At 39.1% G+C, this 17,276-nt stretch overlaps 1 protein-coding gene across 8 annotated transcripts in view; it reads left to right on the top strand.

The window, feature by feature from the left end:
• The window catches only part of meis2a (Meis homeobox 2a), a 109,544-nt gene that overhangs the window by 7,399 nt on the left and 84,869 nt on the right, over window positions 1-17,276 (top strand). For all 8 annotated transcript variants that reach the window (XM_086094473.1, XM_086094475.1, XM_086094474.1 and 5 more), the window contains exon 7: window positions 8,811-8,925. In XM_086094473.1, the coding sequence (XP_085950599.1) occupies window positions 8,811-8,925 (115 nt within the window). The remainder of the gene's footprint in view (window positions 1-8,810; window positions 8,926-17,276) is intronic.

Raw genomic sequence — 17,276 nt, 5'->3', positions numbered from 1 at the left:
TCAAAATAAAATAAAAACTAACTAATGAAAAATAAAAAAATATATTATAACCCTGCTCTGAAGAAAATATTTTTCTTGAAAGTGGTGCGCAAACTCTGTCCAGTTTGTTTTTGCACTTAGACAGAACTGGTCATGATTTGGTCTTCCAAAAATATCCACTTTCAGTCCAGTTTCAAAGTATTTCAGGGTCCCAAATCAGCGTTGCCAAGTAAACAAAACGGCGCACCACTTTATCCAACCTTGTGTTGCTATGCACTTCCGTCTAGCCTTACATTTCCTATTTGATTAGCGCTCCCAGGGCCTGTTGGGAGCCATATCTAATCATCATGGCTGCAAGCGAGAGAGGGAGCCGGAGCAGGAGAGAAGCTTTGCTCACTTGTTGCACAAAGTGCATTGCTATGCAGCCGCCACAAGGTCTTATACTGTACAACGCGCGCGGCACACATATGTTCAGTATGTGCGCTGGTTTTATTTATTTATTTTTAAAAGAAAACGTCTGCAGGTAATGATAGACGTTTCTTCACATCACTTGTCTGCTTTTTATGTGCACCACTTTATCAGGCGCACCTCGATAAAACTCCCCCGGCGAATCCCCTCGAGCATCGTCATCATTATAATAACTTTTTATTGAAGGTGTTTGGAGAGAGGCCTTGATTTATTTAGGGGTAATTTTGGTAGGTTATAATTTGTGGTGTGCGGGCGTGCCACGTAGTATTAGGTACATCTGAGCTCTCTGTATATGTTTAATGAAAAAAAAAAGAAAAAGATGTGTTTAACAATGTTTGATATTGTTGGGGACTGCATCACACTTTGTATTATTTTCCATATATATATAATATATATATATATATATATATATATATATATATATATATATATATTAGTGCGTTAATTTGGAATTAATTTAAAGTTCCTTTAACGCCACAAATTTTTTAAACGCACGATTTATGACTGTACTGGGGGAATTTCACACAGCACAGCAGACACATCCACGTCAAAATTGAGCAGTAATAAATTAAATAACAATGCATATATCTGTGGAGACTGGGGTCATGTTGTATTTTTACCATTTTAGAAATGTGCAGAATTTCACAAGTTACTTCATGTTAAAGCTCGATGGCTCTTAATATGAAAATAATTTTATTTTGAGCTGTCACCAACGTCTTACAAACGCAATGATGCCATCTAGTGGCAGAAAAATGACCACAACAAAAATCAATATCACACTCGTTTTTTTACAGTTCAGTACATTTTTTTTTATTTTTAACTCAATTTTATGAATTATTATGAAATTACTGTATCAATGGCTAAAAGACGCAGCCATATTTCTATTAGTTTAAATTAGTTTCCACTTTTATGTTAACAAGAGCATGAAAACATTTTATTGTACATTTAGAACAGATCTAAAAATTACCCATTGAAGTCATGCGATTAATTACGATTAAAAATTTGAATCACCTGACACCACTATAGAAATCAATTCATGTTTTTAAATATAAATTTAACCTCCTCTTTCCAAAAGCATATTTTTTTTAAAATGCCATTCATACAGTGTAGTGCAAAGTTGCCCTCGGAGAAAGTTTTCAAGCCGCCTTGTCTTGTCAGAACACAGCCATGATGAATTATTAGCTGCTCAGTTAAGGAGCCCATTTATTCTTCTTGATAATTGAGGGTGTTAGTGTTATAACACTCAGCTGTTCAATAGGTGCGCACCTACACTTTTTTGAGCTGCATGTAATTATGACCTCCCCTCCTCCTTTGCGTGTTTACGCCGTGTGGCAAGATGCGTCTTGAAATATCATCCGGCGTTATGATTTATGACCCTTTGTGTGTGCGGGTGCTTCGTTTCTAGCGTGTCAGCGGTTCTTTCTGCGATCAGCACCGGATCCGTATAACCTCTCCGTGCGCACCATCCTTCCCTTCCCTCCCTCTATGTGTCCCTCGAAGCTTTCAGGGGAATTGGAGGGAAATTCAATGACGCCGCTAAATCAATTTTAGCCGAAATTTCAAGGGATGCGGGCGTAGCGCGAGGCAGGTGTTTGGAAAAGCGAGACGAGGGATTTCTTCACTTGATTTTTTTTTTTTTTTATTGTTACAGTTGAACCTCTAAAGTGGAACATAATCTGATAGTGGTTGACTTCCGAGTTCACATTTCAAAGCAAATTTTCCATAGGAAATAAATGGTATTAAGTCAATTCATTGGATCAGGTCAGTAGGGCCTAAATATGTAATGCACATTCTATTAGCATCTTCTTGGTACAATTAATACACATTTAAATGTTTTGTAATTGATTTTATTGCTCATAATGTATTGCCGCATTTGATTTAGTTGTGAAACTCTTCTTTTTGCATTATGTCCCCCGTATTATAATCACCAAGGAACGCAGTTGAGTGTGGCAAGATAATTTGAGATACAAATGTTTTGAGTTACAAGTGTGGTCACACTACAAATTAAAGCCCTAAGTCAAGGCACCAGTGTAATTACAACTTGCATTACGACAGCAAAAGGCAACCCCCCTGAGACTTTGCTCCTTTTGCACCCCCCCACCCCGACACTGTGTTGTGTGTTTGCACGCCGCCATTTCCCTCCATCTTCCTCCTGCGCTTTTGAAGACAATTAGCGCCGAGTACGCTTCTCTTAATTACAGCCTTTCTTCAGGGAATATTCGCACCGTTCCCTGTATATGCCCTTTTTGCTGTTGTTGTGCGTAGCGTCTGCCTGGCTCGTGCTCGCTCGCTTGTTGTGTAGATTGACTATTTGGCTGACACGCACAACTTGTTTGAACTTTATCACACCCACAGGGCCCGCGACAAAATGCTTGTGTATGTTTGTGTTTGCGCGCCGTCTGATGATGATGCCGCCGCTGCGCCCTCCACTCGGAGAGGGGGCGCCGTAAATAATTTATGAGGGAAGGAGAAGAGGGCTTTTGTCGAGTGCACAAAGTTACAACGTGCGCTGTGATGTGTTTCACAGACAGGCTTGTGGATTACAGGTGAATAAAAAAAAAAAAAAACTTTTTTTTTTTGCGGTTATGCTAGTTAACTCCTGCTGCGTTTGTGGTCTACGGGAGGTAAACAACACTTTTTATATAGGAATGTTTTTTCAAATAATAAGAAATGATTTGATATCAATTATAAAAAGTGCGTACCTAAGAAATAAGAACATACAATGAAATTGATTTTTAAAGTGCTTTAAAAGACCTTAATGTTTGGGGGGGAAAGTTTTTAACATGAATTACTCATTCACTGCCATAAATTATTATTATTTTTTACAAAATATAAAAAAATAGGGGTAAGAGGCGATTAATTAAAACATTTTTTTAATTAATCGCATGACTTCACTAGTTTAATTTAATCTGTTCTAAATGTACAATTAAAAAAATCTAGGTTTTCATACCCTTGATAACAAAAGTGGAAAAAAAAGTTAAATTAATAGAAACTGTTAAAATAAATTTTTGATGTTTATAGCCGTCAATGGCAGTGAATGAATAAAAAAAAAGAAAGAAAGAAAGAAAATATTTTAAAAAATTCGGGGCATCAGGCAATAAAAGTTTTTAATCATAAATATTATAATTATTATCACATGACTTCACTCGTTAACTCGCAATTAATCACAAATTTCATATCTGTTCTAAATGTACAATAAAAAAATCCTAGGTTTTCATAGTCTTGTTAACAAAAGTGGGAGGGAAAAAGTCAAACTAATAGAAATAGTTAAAATGAATTTTTGATGTTTATAGCTGTCAATGGCAGTGAATGAGTTAACCTGGATGATTGCGGCATAACAGCTACATGCTTCCTCACCATGTTTGCTATTGAACTCTCGGCTCCACCAATTGATTGAGTGCAATGCATTCCGGATGTATTTCCAATTACTGAAAGGTTTGACTGAGTGGACTTGTTTAGCTTGACAACATAAATGACGCATCATATGATGAAAAGTACAAAACATACGTGTAAATATTTACTCTGCAAGTAGCATCTGTTTCAGCAAAAAAAAGAGAAGTGTCTTATCACTGTACTGGACTGGACCGTGTGCAAATGTTTGGCCGCTCACTGTATAAGAAAATGTTGGACAACCTCACATCTCCAGGGCCCAGCCTAAATAAATAAATAAAATAAATTCTCTTTAACGCCATTAACTGCAGCCTGTCTTCAGATTTAATTCAGTGGCGGCGCCATTAAAAATGACACATTACTCCCGCAATGATAGGTGATTTAAGTCTCATCGATTGGTTACATTAAGGCCGCGGAAGTGCCAGGCCTCACTCCAGTGCGGCCGACATTCAGTTTTCCGGAGTGGAAGCCGGTCATTTTCTAACCCCCCCTGCTGAGCCTGCCGCTGCTTAATTACATGCAAGCTGCACGTGATGAAGATGCAACCGGATTATTTTGGGAAGCGTCCTGCTTTTACGCAGCGTTCCCACGGCTGCTTGAATGTTCAATCAAAAACAGCAACATGAGCATTAATGGAATACTACAGTATTTTTCTTTTAATTGATTGATAGTTAAGGCATAATAATCAATTGTGGATGTAGGATGATTGAGTCATGTCGTGACTGAGACGAAATGGAGTACACAGTATCCACAATATTGCCATGGAAATAGGAGCTGAGAACAAGTCATCAATCTTGTTAAAAAAAAAAAAATATTCATTGGAGATCGGATTTCCCTAATTACAATTAAAAAAATGCTTAAAATTTACTTTGGAAGCAGCTGTATGGAGATACATACTTTCCTTTGAACAGCTACAGGAACACTGTTTAAAATTGCAGTCACTCTAATCAACAATTATCTGTCTGCCTGTCTGTCTAGCTAGCTAGATTGCTGTCTGGCTAGCTAGCTAGCTAACTAGCTGTCTGTTAAGCTAGCTAGCGGTCTGTCTTGTCAGTCTGTTTGGCTAGCTAGGTAGCTATTTAGTGTCAAGTGCCTTATCAGATGCGAACATTATTTACTAGTTTTTCAATGTGATGATCAAAAAACTGAAAACAAACAAACAACTTTTCGGTAATATGAAATACTATATTTGTTGCTTTGTATTCAGGTTCTGAAACATTTTAGCTTAAGACCTTACACATTTGGTATCTCCCCAGAACATAACAAAGAACAAAACATTGAATGCATACAAAGAAACACATAAAAACTAAACAAATAAAAAACTAAGCTAGAGACCAGTGAACAAAAATCTTAGAATGTTGTTAAGGCTTTAATTGCCGCAAACAAATTTAAAGCACCATTTTCCAACCAAATGTATGACTTGCTATCCGCAATTTTTTTTAAACTAGGGTCTGATTGATATAAATTTTGTATTTGTATTTTTTTATTATCTTTGTCTGATGTCGCAATGTGTTATTGTGTAAATATATTTAAAAAGCATTCAGCAAAATATATATATATATATATTATTATTTTTTGTGTGTGCCCATTTTAAAAGCTAATATTGGTGGGTTAATCAGGCAAGCCCATGTTTCAAACCGATGAAAACCAAGCTAGGACAAGCTTGAAATTGACTCGGAAGTTGCTGTATGAACTCCCTGACAACAGACTTTAGTGAAGTGTAACCGAGCGTTTGTCGATCAATGGCCCAGAAAGTGAACTGAGGCACCGACCACTTTCCCCACTTCCCCCCTGGGCTCACTTTGGAAGGTCCAAAACCTCTGCACGGGCCTTCTTTGTCATGCCCCTCTCGTGAGTTAACCCTCCGAGCTCTTTTTTTTTTTTTTTTTTTTTTCTCGCCCAGCGCCATCCGGTGAACAGCTGACGCTGAGAGAGCCTTGAATGCAGGCGGAGGGGGCGTTCAAGGGCCTTGTGTAGTCGTCTGCACCCCCTTTAACAGATAAAAGGACCCTCGCTCGCTGCACGACAGGACTCGGCACCCAGAGGAGCCAGGCAGCCGCTCGTCTCATAGCCTCCATTTCCTCCTGCTAAAATTTCACACTATGAGCGACTGTCCGCCTTCAGGACAGCTCACTCCAGCGCAGGCAAGGTGGGCACCTCAATTTAGTGTAAAAAAAAAAAGAGAAAGAAGACTATTTTGCTGTATGTACAGTATTCTTCCTTGTTTAAGGAAAGGGGGAAAATGACATGGCGGGAACTGAAAAGTGGGTTGAGGTTTGCGGGAAGCCTCGATGCAGGCTCGTTTGTTTGCCTTGGGCTCCGCTCAAGGGGCCCTCCTCTGTCGGGGGCCCTCGAGGAGCATCAGGCTAACATTTTAATTGACGTCGCCAAGCTGTTTTTTTCTTTTTCTTTTTCTTTTCGCAACATCCCTACGGTATCGGCTCCCAATTTTGGGGCGAGTGACGCCATCGGTCAAGTCTGAAACGGCGGAGGAAATTCCAACCCGAGCCTGCCGTCATGTGGCACTGATAAAGCCTTTCCTGTAACAGCCGGAGTCGCCGGCTTCCTCGTGGGCTGGGGAAGGAGGCAGAAGAGAAGGCAGGGAAACAGGAGGAAAAAAAAAAGTGAAGTCCTCTTAAGAGCCAGTTTGGACGTGGGCATGAAAATTTTTATACTACAGCTGCCTGAGATTGCGAAAAAGATTTCCATAGGCCATTTTGGCCACCAATTTTCAGTACCGTATTAGAACAGCAGAAACACAACTTGTCATCTTCACGATAATAATAGGAATTAATTAGAATTTTGATTCAAAGTACTGCACATTTACAAAAGCGCCATTTGCCTGTTCGTTTGCGCTATAACCGCGACGCTAGCTGATTTACAAATGGAAAATGTGTTTCAACTTTCGCGGGAATTTGTATACAATGATTTGTCTTTTCATCCTTGCTTGGGATTTCTTACATACAGTGTTACAATTTGGCCACTAAGCAAGCTCGTTTACATGAAAGCTGCTTTGATTTCCATGTGTTACAAGGAAGAAACCATTACATTCTGACGAAGGTGTGAGTACAGATTTTTAAAAAGCAACTTCACTATATCATGAAATAAACTTTGCACATGTCATTTGCGTTTGTCTGGCAGTTGACAACCAGTTTGTAACTCATTACCACCACCTATAGTACTGGAGTGGGACAGTGGTGTAAGGTCGGATGCAGTACTGAATTTTAGCTGCTAAGATAGCAACAGAAAAGTAGCTCATTTGCATGAAGACCAAGGAAGAAGCCCCCTAATTTGTGTAACCCTTACAACTTGAATTTCCAACCTTCATTGACAGGAGAACAAGTTTTAAGGTGCTTACTTGATTTCTCTTCCTACAGTATATTAGTTATTAGCCGCTAAGCTAGGAGGGAGACATTCCACCATTAACTAGTGTTATTGTTGGGCCTTGGCTAAGGCCTGTTCTCTGAAATGAGTGCCATTCTTGTTCTCAACCTGAATTTATGAAAGTGAATGTGTGCATCCGCGTGTTTATACTTCTCGCTCCATTATGTCATGCGTGTGAGTGCATATATGTGTGTGTGTGTGTTCCTCGTGAGCCTCTGTGGGCGTGTGCACATTTTTGGCAGATTAGCAGGAGAATCACTGTCATATCTTATTTTCACTCCTGACAGCGGTAATGATTAATGGCGGCTGTGGTGTGTTTGGACGTCTTACCTCTGTATTTCGCACTTGACACGGAAGTCTCGCCTGGTAGTGCTACAACAATAACAAGAAAAAAAATCTGCAAAAAAAAAAAGAAAAAGCGAGCTGCGCTGCGTGTTTAGACAATTACTCAGCAGAGCTCGTCGTGCAGGACTCCGCATTGCAAGCGTTCTGTTCTCATGCATTAATGAAGCTCTTTGATTGCACAATTTTGACTGATTGCCAGATGCTGCTGTGCTTGTTTCTCTTTTCTTTGTCTTGTGTGCTTGCGGTGTGCTAGCTAGCAGCCTGTCGATCAAGGGGGTGTAAACTTTTGTGCTCAAGGGCCAAATGTGTATGCATGGTGAAGATGTGTGCGTAAAAGGCCAAATGACTATGTCATTTTGCTAATAGGCTACCAGAGTTAATGCAAAACAAAAGGATGTTTTTCCAAAGCTCAAACAGTCATTCTGCAAACAGCAACTCATTCGATAAAATCAACAGGGATGAATGAAAGCAGAATAGATATGTGGTGTCAAGTGCCATTCAGGCATTCAGTTGGCATCATGTCCATCCAAAAGTGGAGCAATTTGATTAGAGGCTTACATGCACCCTTTCAAAATGGAAAAATAAAATATATTTGTTTCTAAATTAATAATATTGGTATCACTGTGTTCAAAAACAACTAATTATTACACTTTACTAAAACCTTACCGCAATGGATATTCAAAACAAATCAATGCTCTGCTTAGCTTTGGCAATTGACACTCCTGTATCAATTTCATTTTTATGTCTACTAACCTCAAATGATTGCTTGCAAAGATACAGTGTATCAAATAGTATGAGGCTTTGTACAACTTGTTGACGCCAAAAGGCTAAGAGGATTATTGGGCACACACGCACACACACACGCGCACACATACAGTGTGTGTTTCTTAACTTAGCGGATCCCCTGAGACTGGCTAATAAAAAACACTGGATCAGGGCATAGGTAGCTCACTACCTAGCTAGCTAGTTAGCTAGATAGCTAGATGACTGTCTAGCAGCTAGCTAAGACATAGCTATCTAGCTAGGCAGACAGACAGATGTCAAGCTAGTGAGGTAGCTAGCTAGCTAGCTAGCCGTTTGCTAGCTAGACAGACAGAGACAGCTAGGCTAAAGTAGATAGATAGATAGACAGATAGATAGATAGAGAGATAGACAGACAGACAGACAGACAGACAGACAGCGATCCTTCCACATGTCACTCACACGGACGTCCTCTCTTTCTTCTCTCTCTTCGAAAACCTCAGAACCCGGCGTCCTGGAGAGACCACGACGACGCCACGTCCACGCACTCAGCCGGCACGCCGGGGCCCTCCAGTGGGGGCCACGCGTCGCAGAGCGGCGACAACAGCAGCGAGCAAGGTGAGTCCCTTGCAGAGACACAATAACACTAACAAACGTATTGATATGTACTGTATCCTTCATATACAGTGGAACTTGAAGGTTGCGCAATTCTGAATTCGACCAAAGCAGAATGGCTATAAGAAGTCTACACACCCCTGTTCGAATGTCAGATTTTTGTGACATGACCAATATTACCAAAATACCAAAAATGACCAATATGAATAATTTCAAAACTTTTTTTTTACCGTTGACGAGACCTATAACGGGTACAACTAAATTGGAAAACAAAAAAACACAAATTAGGCGGGAAGTAAAAATGTAACTACTAATACTAAGTGAAATCATGTGGTTGCATACTTTGAGTACCGTATACACACCCTATGAAAAGTGGAATATGGCTGTGTTTTGAATTAACCAATCACATTCGGACTCTTGTTCAACTGCTACCATACTGCATCAATTGCCCCTGATTAACCCTTAAATAAAGTCAGCTTTTCCCAACATAATGTTTGCTTTCTAGCAGAAGTCCAAAGGACTGGCTGCTATTTGGAACTGTTTATAATTCCCTTTACCTTGACTACTGTTGCTGGAAAAAAAAAAAAAGACCATAAGCGTGACGCTACCATAATATTAACAGTTATTAACTTTTTTTTTTTTTCAAAGGAAAAACATGCATCAGCGACATGACTGTCAATTGTTATTCAAATAAAATGTAAAATGTATTTAATATCAATAGTGGTCTATTTCTTGTTATGCTTGCAGGGTAGCTGGAAAAAAAAAAAGGCCCATTGACCTTACGACCGGTGACCCCTGTAATGTTAAAATGTTAATTCAAAAATCGCCTGCACTGTTAATAAAGGTTTTACAACGGCAGCAATTTGACCCTGAAACCGATGATTTCAATTTCCACTATTTCCAATGTGGAGAAACATTGAATTCAACCTAAGCTGTTCCACTGTATATGAGCGTCATCATCAACATGCAGGGCCTTGTAATCGCCCATTGCCAGCACTTATGATGACATCCCAAGCCATCTCCCTCCTTGTGCTCGTTTGGATTATCCCTTCTTTTGACTGGCGTCCATGTAAACACAGTCACACCTCAAAATGAAGGCGCTTATCCACTCTTACAGTCAAACACGAGCAATGCACCCGGGAAAAAAGGGCTTTCCAGAAATGTTACTATTTAGAGACTCGAACAAAAGGCGGTGACTAATAGTTCCTTTCTGCCAGTTCTCCCTCACATTTAAAAAAAAATAAAAAAATTAAGTTCGCTGCTCACAACAGCCTCTAATTACGCGTTAGTGTTATCTAGCACACAACCTGCCAAACGGGAATAAAGCGTTTCAAAACAAACGTATTGGAATGCATTACAGATAGTGTGCGCCAGTCACAGATATCTGTCTCCATTTGCTCGTCACGCTCGCTGTCAATTCTGACGCGATCAAAAACATGTGCAGTCTGGATAAAAAATGTTTATCATGTGCGAGTGTGGCCTAAAATGTGGATATATTTATGTATTTGTGTGTGTGTGTGTGTGCATTCTGGCAGTGTCCAGGCTTTTGCACGAAATTTCATCATCTTTGTATACACAGAAGCAAGCGTGGCGCTTGTATCGTTTTGCCAATAAGTGATCAAACATATTGATGGATGGCGCACTCTGCGGCGGGGCTGCTTTGAGACCATCTCAGACGAGCCATTACCCAACCGCAGACCTCTGTGGTCACCCGCATCGCAGACGAGTCGGGCCTCAGGACCAGGAGATCACTTGGCTAGGACCACGGGGAATGTTATTGATCCTATTGATCCTATTATGGAGCGTTTTCATGTGATGGTCAACTAAAATCAGGCTGTCATTATAGAGAGGGCAAAATGGTGGAAAAATAGTAACTTTATAATTTATGAATTTATCACTGTGCTTAACGGCTATTTATTTTCTACGTTTTTATGTAAAATGAACCTCATATTTTATAGACAGTGCTGGTGATAAGTCGAGCGCAACATTTTCAGATTTTGAATTAACGTTTCATGACAAAATATAGAAGAGTCGCCGATGCTGTGATCTTATATATTCAGACGACTGCTGCATGCAGGAAGCAGAGAGCAACGAGGATGGGATGGGTAGGGGAGGGGAGGCAGGAGAGAAACAAATGCACTGCCTATTGATTATCTTACACACATAAGTACAAGTGACCTGTAATCCACAGAGCACTTATCGACTCCTATCCGCACCGTATCCAGTAACAGACGATCGATACGAGGCCAAAGACAGTTACGGTATGGCACTTTGCGCCGGGCCAAGACAGACTCCAGCGCCTCATTTACATTGCCTGTCAATAATAATAATAATAACAATAATAATAATAATAATAATAATAATAATAATAATAATAATAATAATAATAATAATGATAATAATGATAATAATAATAATAATAATACTCTCTCTCTCTCTCTCTCTCTCTCTCTCTCTCTCTCCTTTTTTTATCTATATCTATATCTAATTTGTTTATTAGTGAGTTCTACAAGAGTTACGTTGTATATAAATGATAATGCCACTAGTGATACAGTAATTCCATGGAAGGAATAAAATCTTTTGATAATTTTTTATAAAACCAATCAAAATAATTTTAAAATATGTTAAAAAATACAAAAACAAAATATGGCTTGTTGCATTTCTAGATAAATAAAAAAAGTCTTAAAACCACAAAAATTTAAGCAAATGAAAACATAACAAATATTGTATTTTGAAATATTAAAACCTATATATAAACAAATATTTAAAAAAATCTGACTTGTTGCAATATGCTTTCGTCATAAAAGTTAATAGTCTTCTCTTTTTTTTTACATTTAAATATCACCAAGCGGACGCTGTAAATACTAAACAATAGAGGGCCGAGTACCAATCCCTGCGGGACTCCGCATGTAACATTACAATATTCAGAGGCGTTAAGCAATAAACTTTTTACATCAATGTGAATTAAACAACTAAAAGGAGTTAAAAAAAAGAGGCGTGTGACTCACCTCATTATACGCATTAGTCATTAGATGTAATGACAATAGCGTCATCCATGAATACCATGTCAACACCTGCATCCAAGTAAGCAGCAGAGAAGAAGAGGAAGCAAAAGTAGGAAGGATAGAAGGGCGCAAGAGGGGGGTCAGCTGATTTAATGGTCTAATGAGGCCGTCCTCCAGCCAGTTGTTTTGTGTGCGCCGTGCTCTGACCTTTTGCTCCGCTCGGGAGCCCCGCCGCCTCATTTTTCACATTCTTGCAATTACGTTAACGCTTGAAGCGCTCGCTGACTCCCGACTCTGGCCCTTTTCCATTTTACCACCCCGCCTGCCCCGCCACCGCTAGTACTACTCACTTCCCCCTCCCCACCCTTTCCCTCTGAACTCTATCTCCTGATACGTTCCCACATAAAATTTGCACTGCGTGCTCTCTAGTCCGCAGAGAAAATGTGAAATGTGCGCTTCGCAGCAGTAATGGGGTCTTTAACAGCTTGGCCCCTGTTAAAAGGGGTGAGGACGAGGATCAGGCAGAATGGATGGGAGACGGCCAGATGGGCACGGAGTACTTTCTTTCAAGAGAAATATCCACTTTTTCTTGCCAGCTACTGTAGGTGTTGCGTACCATAAAATTGGAAGCTTGCCTAACATTGGACAACATAAAGCCACGTAGTGTCATGTTTTTTCACAAGACTAGCACTCCACAATAAGTACTTTGTATTAGAAAAAAAAAACGACAGTAATAACTGTTTGTGTATATTGATAATTCAATGAGCATTGTGCTGCTCATTCTGTTGTGCGTGCCTTGGCCACAAGGGGGCAGTGCAATGCACAGTACATTTGATGATGAAACAGAGAAGAAGACAGTCTTAAAAAAAAATTAATTACCGCAATATAGATGCTAGTTTCATAAGATTCTATAAGATTTTGCATTGTGTTAGCATTAAGCTAACGGATTTCGTGGCTACATAATGTGTAAGATCTTTTTGTGTATGTTTCTCTCATAAAAAAACGGTGAATACAAATAATCCAGTTTGAGAAATACAAATGTTTTGCTCCACTTTCCATTTGTAAACATATCACCGAAATAAGAAAACACTACTTTGAAGAATGTGAAAGTGGCCCTCGTATCCTCCATTTTTTCTGTATGCGGCTCCTGGCATCGCACAATTCAGTGCACTCATCCTCTACTCGACCTCTCGCGTACAGAGGGGGCCTCGGGATGCTTGCTGCCAGCGCAATTCACCTCCGCCCGACTCTCAGCGTCGAGTGTGGCTCTGAACTTGTGCCAAAAAACAATTAAACAAGTGTGCGAGCGTGTTTCGCCACCTCCACCAGGAGCCGTTTATTGCCGCGCAGTAAAAGAAGGGGACCCACGCTCGCAGAAGTCAGTCAAACTTCTGGCAAGACTAAGTTCAAGAAAATTGGGAAAATACAATCTCGTGATGAATACATACACTTCCGACTTACCCAAAATGGAGTTACCGGAAGTAACAGCCCATTTTAATAGACGAGGTATGGTACACGTTTTATCTGTATTAATTGGTTGTGGTAAATATCGCCATGAAGTTATGGGTTGAAATGTGTTTTGTAGAGTTTTATAGAGATTTGTTACAGTAAGTACTGCTGATATTCACAAACAGCAAAACCTTTATTGCAGTCGTAGGCTATGTTTTTTTGTTTGCGTTGGACGAAAAACAACATTGGACCTCTTTAGAACTTCCCAGCAGTCTCATACTAAAGGCTTTTTTTCAGTGCAAAAAATATTGTAAAACAAATGTAATGTAAATAATATTTGTAATCTTGAAAAGAAATACAGTAGTTCCATATTGAATTTGTGAAAACTCTATATTATTATACACCTGTATGATGCATACATTTACTGTACATAATTGACAATTATTTTCTAAATATGAACTCATTCACTGCCATTGATGGCTATAGACGTAAAAAAATCTTTTGAACTATTTCTATTAGTTTAAATGTTTTTCTCCCACTTTTGCTAACAAGAGTATGAAAAGCTAGAATTTTTTTTATAACAGATATAAAATTTGTGATTAATTGTTATAGTTAACAAGTGAAGTCATGTGATTAATTACAATTAAAATTTTGAATCACCTGACGGGCCTAATTAAAAAAACGTTTAATCGTAATTAATCACATGATAATTTTATATCTGTTATAAATGTGCAATAAAAAAATTCTAGGTTTTCATAAAAAATGAAATGAAAAAAAAGTTTAACTAATAGAAAGAGTTCACATGAATTTTCGACGTCTATAGTCGTCAATGGCAGTGAATGAGTTAAAATACACGTACGAAATGATCCAAATGTTTTCTTTTACTTTGATTATTTATTCACTTACTAAAAAATATGTATGGCCAACTGTCGTGCTCTAACCCTATAACCTATGACGATCCTGAAAGTCGTGATCTTATGATAAAGCAACAAAAAAGCCACATGGAACGGTTATATTCATAAAAACGCCCGCATGTGTGTGCGTTCACAGCAGAGTGACTCCCCTATGTTGTGCGTAGTGTAGATAAACAAACACCAAGTGGATTGGATGGCGCACGCAATAAAGTCAGCGGCTCATGCCTTGCCCTGCGCATCATTTTGATTAACAGTCTTTTTGGAAGGCGCCCAAGCTTATCTCGCAACATCAGTGGCAGGGAGTTAAACTTGATGAATGTACGCTACTCTCCTACCGAGGTGCCCGCAATTGTGTGTTACCGCCGCAACGCTGACTGCACATTTGACAAACACCCTCCGACATACTCAGACATGAACACTTAATCCCAAAAGCTGATTCAGAAAGGTAGAAAAGCATCAAGTCCACACTTGTAATTATTAGCTATGCATGAAGACTCGAGTGGTGAGTGAAAGCTTTTTCCCGTGGTGGGGAGAAAAAAAGGGGCAGAAAGCATTTTGTAGCATTTTCTCCACAATTGAACAATCCCCACGCTTTTGTGGATAGATCGACTCCCCAGAGGGGGCCGGGATGGACAGAGTGGAAGGGGAGGGAGAGTGCGCGGCCTGATGCTGTTGTGGTACATTTGTGTGAATGAGCAGGGAGCGCGGAGAGCTTTCGGGAAGGCCCCGCTGCTCTGCGAGACCCTTTGCGGTGCGGCCACCCGCTGTGTCGCGTACCGTGTGACAGATGTATTGCAATATATAATAATTATTTTTAAGATCTTGATGGATGGATGGATAGATAGTATCTGTTAGATACTCACCAAAAAGACTGGGATTCTATCAAACCCAGATTAAGAAGCACTGGATTAGGACATAGTTCGCTAGCTCGCTAGCTAGCTAGCTAGACGAATGGATGGATTATAGATAGATAGATAGATAGATATTTTAGCGACCAGATTATTTTCTCCAAAAACTTTCAATTTAACCATTGTAATTTGTTGTAATTTATAGTTTTATCTATAATAAACAGTTGTGATGTACAAGTACTACTGCATTTCTCAGTAGCGTGTTCGTAAAGTAGAGTGATAGCATCCGCCAGAAGCTACATTTTCCCCAACAGTTCTAAACCTAAAAGTCCCTGTAAAGTCTGTAAATATAAATATGTCTTCTAAATTTAACACACCAAAGAGAAGAGTGTTTTTAACAACTCTGCCAAATTTGAATGATTCAAAAAAAAACTGCCAAGTGTGTTAAATGAGGCTCGAAAATCATGAACAATCAAACCATTGTCTGGCTGACTGAGTGGCACCATTGCCTGCAAAAAAAAAAAAAGCTACTTCATCCAGCATCTGTTTTATGCCTACATATACAATATTTGAGCCGTTAAAATATATTCGCTTAAAGCCCCTCGTGGCTGAAATATATCCTGCTAGGAAATATTAGTTGTCACGGTGCTTTTCACGCCACAAGAGGTGCTAGCCTAGCCACCTGCTAGCTCACCACCAGCTAGCAGGCTAGGACCTCATAATAATAACTATGCCGTTTTCTTCAAACTTGTATAATGTACTTCAGAAACGTCATTTTACAGGGTCTTCTTAGTCAAAGATTAATAAATTAATGTTACTTATCATAAAAAAACAAATTTGAAAACATGCCTTCTGGTATTTCCAGTAGTCAAGCTAACCATCACAACTCATTCAGCAAACATCAATAGCAAACACAAATAACTAGCAACAGGATTTTGGCGGGCATAAAACAGAAAGCAAAAAACAAACAATGTTTGATGAAAATAAACCCATTACGATGATTTCCATGTTTTGTTGGCTTTGTTGTTTTGTTACCAACAGCGTGTAACAGTTGAAATGTCATGCGTTAGAATAACACAGTTGTTTTGGTTGAAGCCAGTCAGAAAGTAACTCAGATGGAGTATACGGTTGAGAGTGATATTGCGATATTATAACAGGAACTAATGAAATGTAATGATACATTTTGGAAGCAAGTTGCCCAACACTGCAGTGCGGGTCATCGCTCGTGTGAATGTGTGTGTGCGTGTGTGTGTGGGCATGCGTGTTCCCTCTAAGTGCCTGTTAGGCTTTAATTTAGTGTCGTAATTAAAGCTGAACACTGGCCCATAAACAACAGATAAACAATAAAGCAGAGCCAAGCCCCGCTGTTTCATGGCCCTCACTCCCAGCTGCTTGTGCACTGATAATCTTTACGCCGCGCGCTACCTCACTCAACTCCACACACACTAAAGAAACACGAGCATGCGTGTTTTTATATTGTATGTGTGTGAGGGTTGTAAATGCAAAGTAGTGACCGTTCCCGCCAGTCTTGTGCTATATTTTGTTCAGTATTTTGTTTTTCTCCCTTTAATGTGATATGTTTTTTTTTTTTTTTTTGTATTCTATCATCATTTTGCTGGAAAATTCTACATTTGAAAATGATTCATATCACATTAGTTTACACCCAGATTTTCAAATCATAAGGAATTATAAGATAAGCGGGTTTAAATGCAATTGCAATTTTTTGTTGTATATTTCTGTTAAAATTTCATATCAAATTGTGACATGCTCAACTGCTTAACTGTTTGAGTTCCATTGTCCACCATAGTTTTCCATGACAACATGATATGTCTACAATTTCAAATCCATAAACGTTTAGGATGATTTTTTAAATATATTTTTTGTGATTCATTTGTACTTTTTCTTTAAGCGCTGACTCGTTCCAAATCTGAAACATAGCAACATAGGCCTCAAAGGTGCTAACATGTTATATTTTGCCAAGATTTCCAGACGCATGCTAATAAGTTTGTAATTAAATTAGGGGTGTGCATCGCTCCAATAATAGTCGATTCAATACGTATCTCGATATTTCAACAAACAAAAAAAAAACCTAAATCAAATTCATAAACACAATCATGAAGCTTCCGTTATATATACAT

This window comes from Leptonotus elevatus, chromosome 14 (assembly GCF_054856555.1).
Source record: "Leptonotus elevatus isolate MCC_2025b chromosome 14, RoL_Lele_1.0, whole genome shotgun sequence".
NCBI lineage: Eukaryota > Metazoa > Chordata > Actinopteri > Syngnathiformes > Syngnathidae > Leptonotus > Leptonotus elevatus.
The sequence above is the reverse complement of the archived record's forward strand: the minus strand, read 5'-3'. Positions and strand labels throughout refer to the sequence as shown.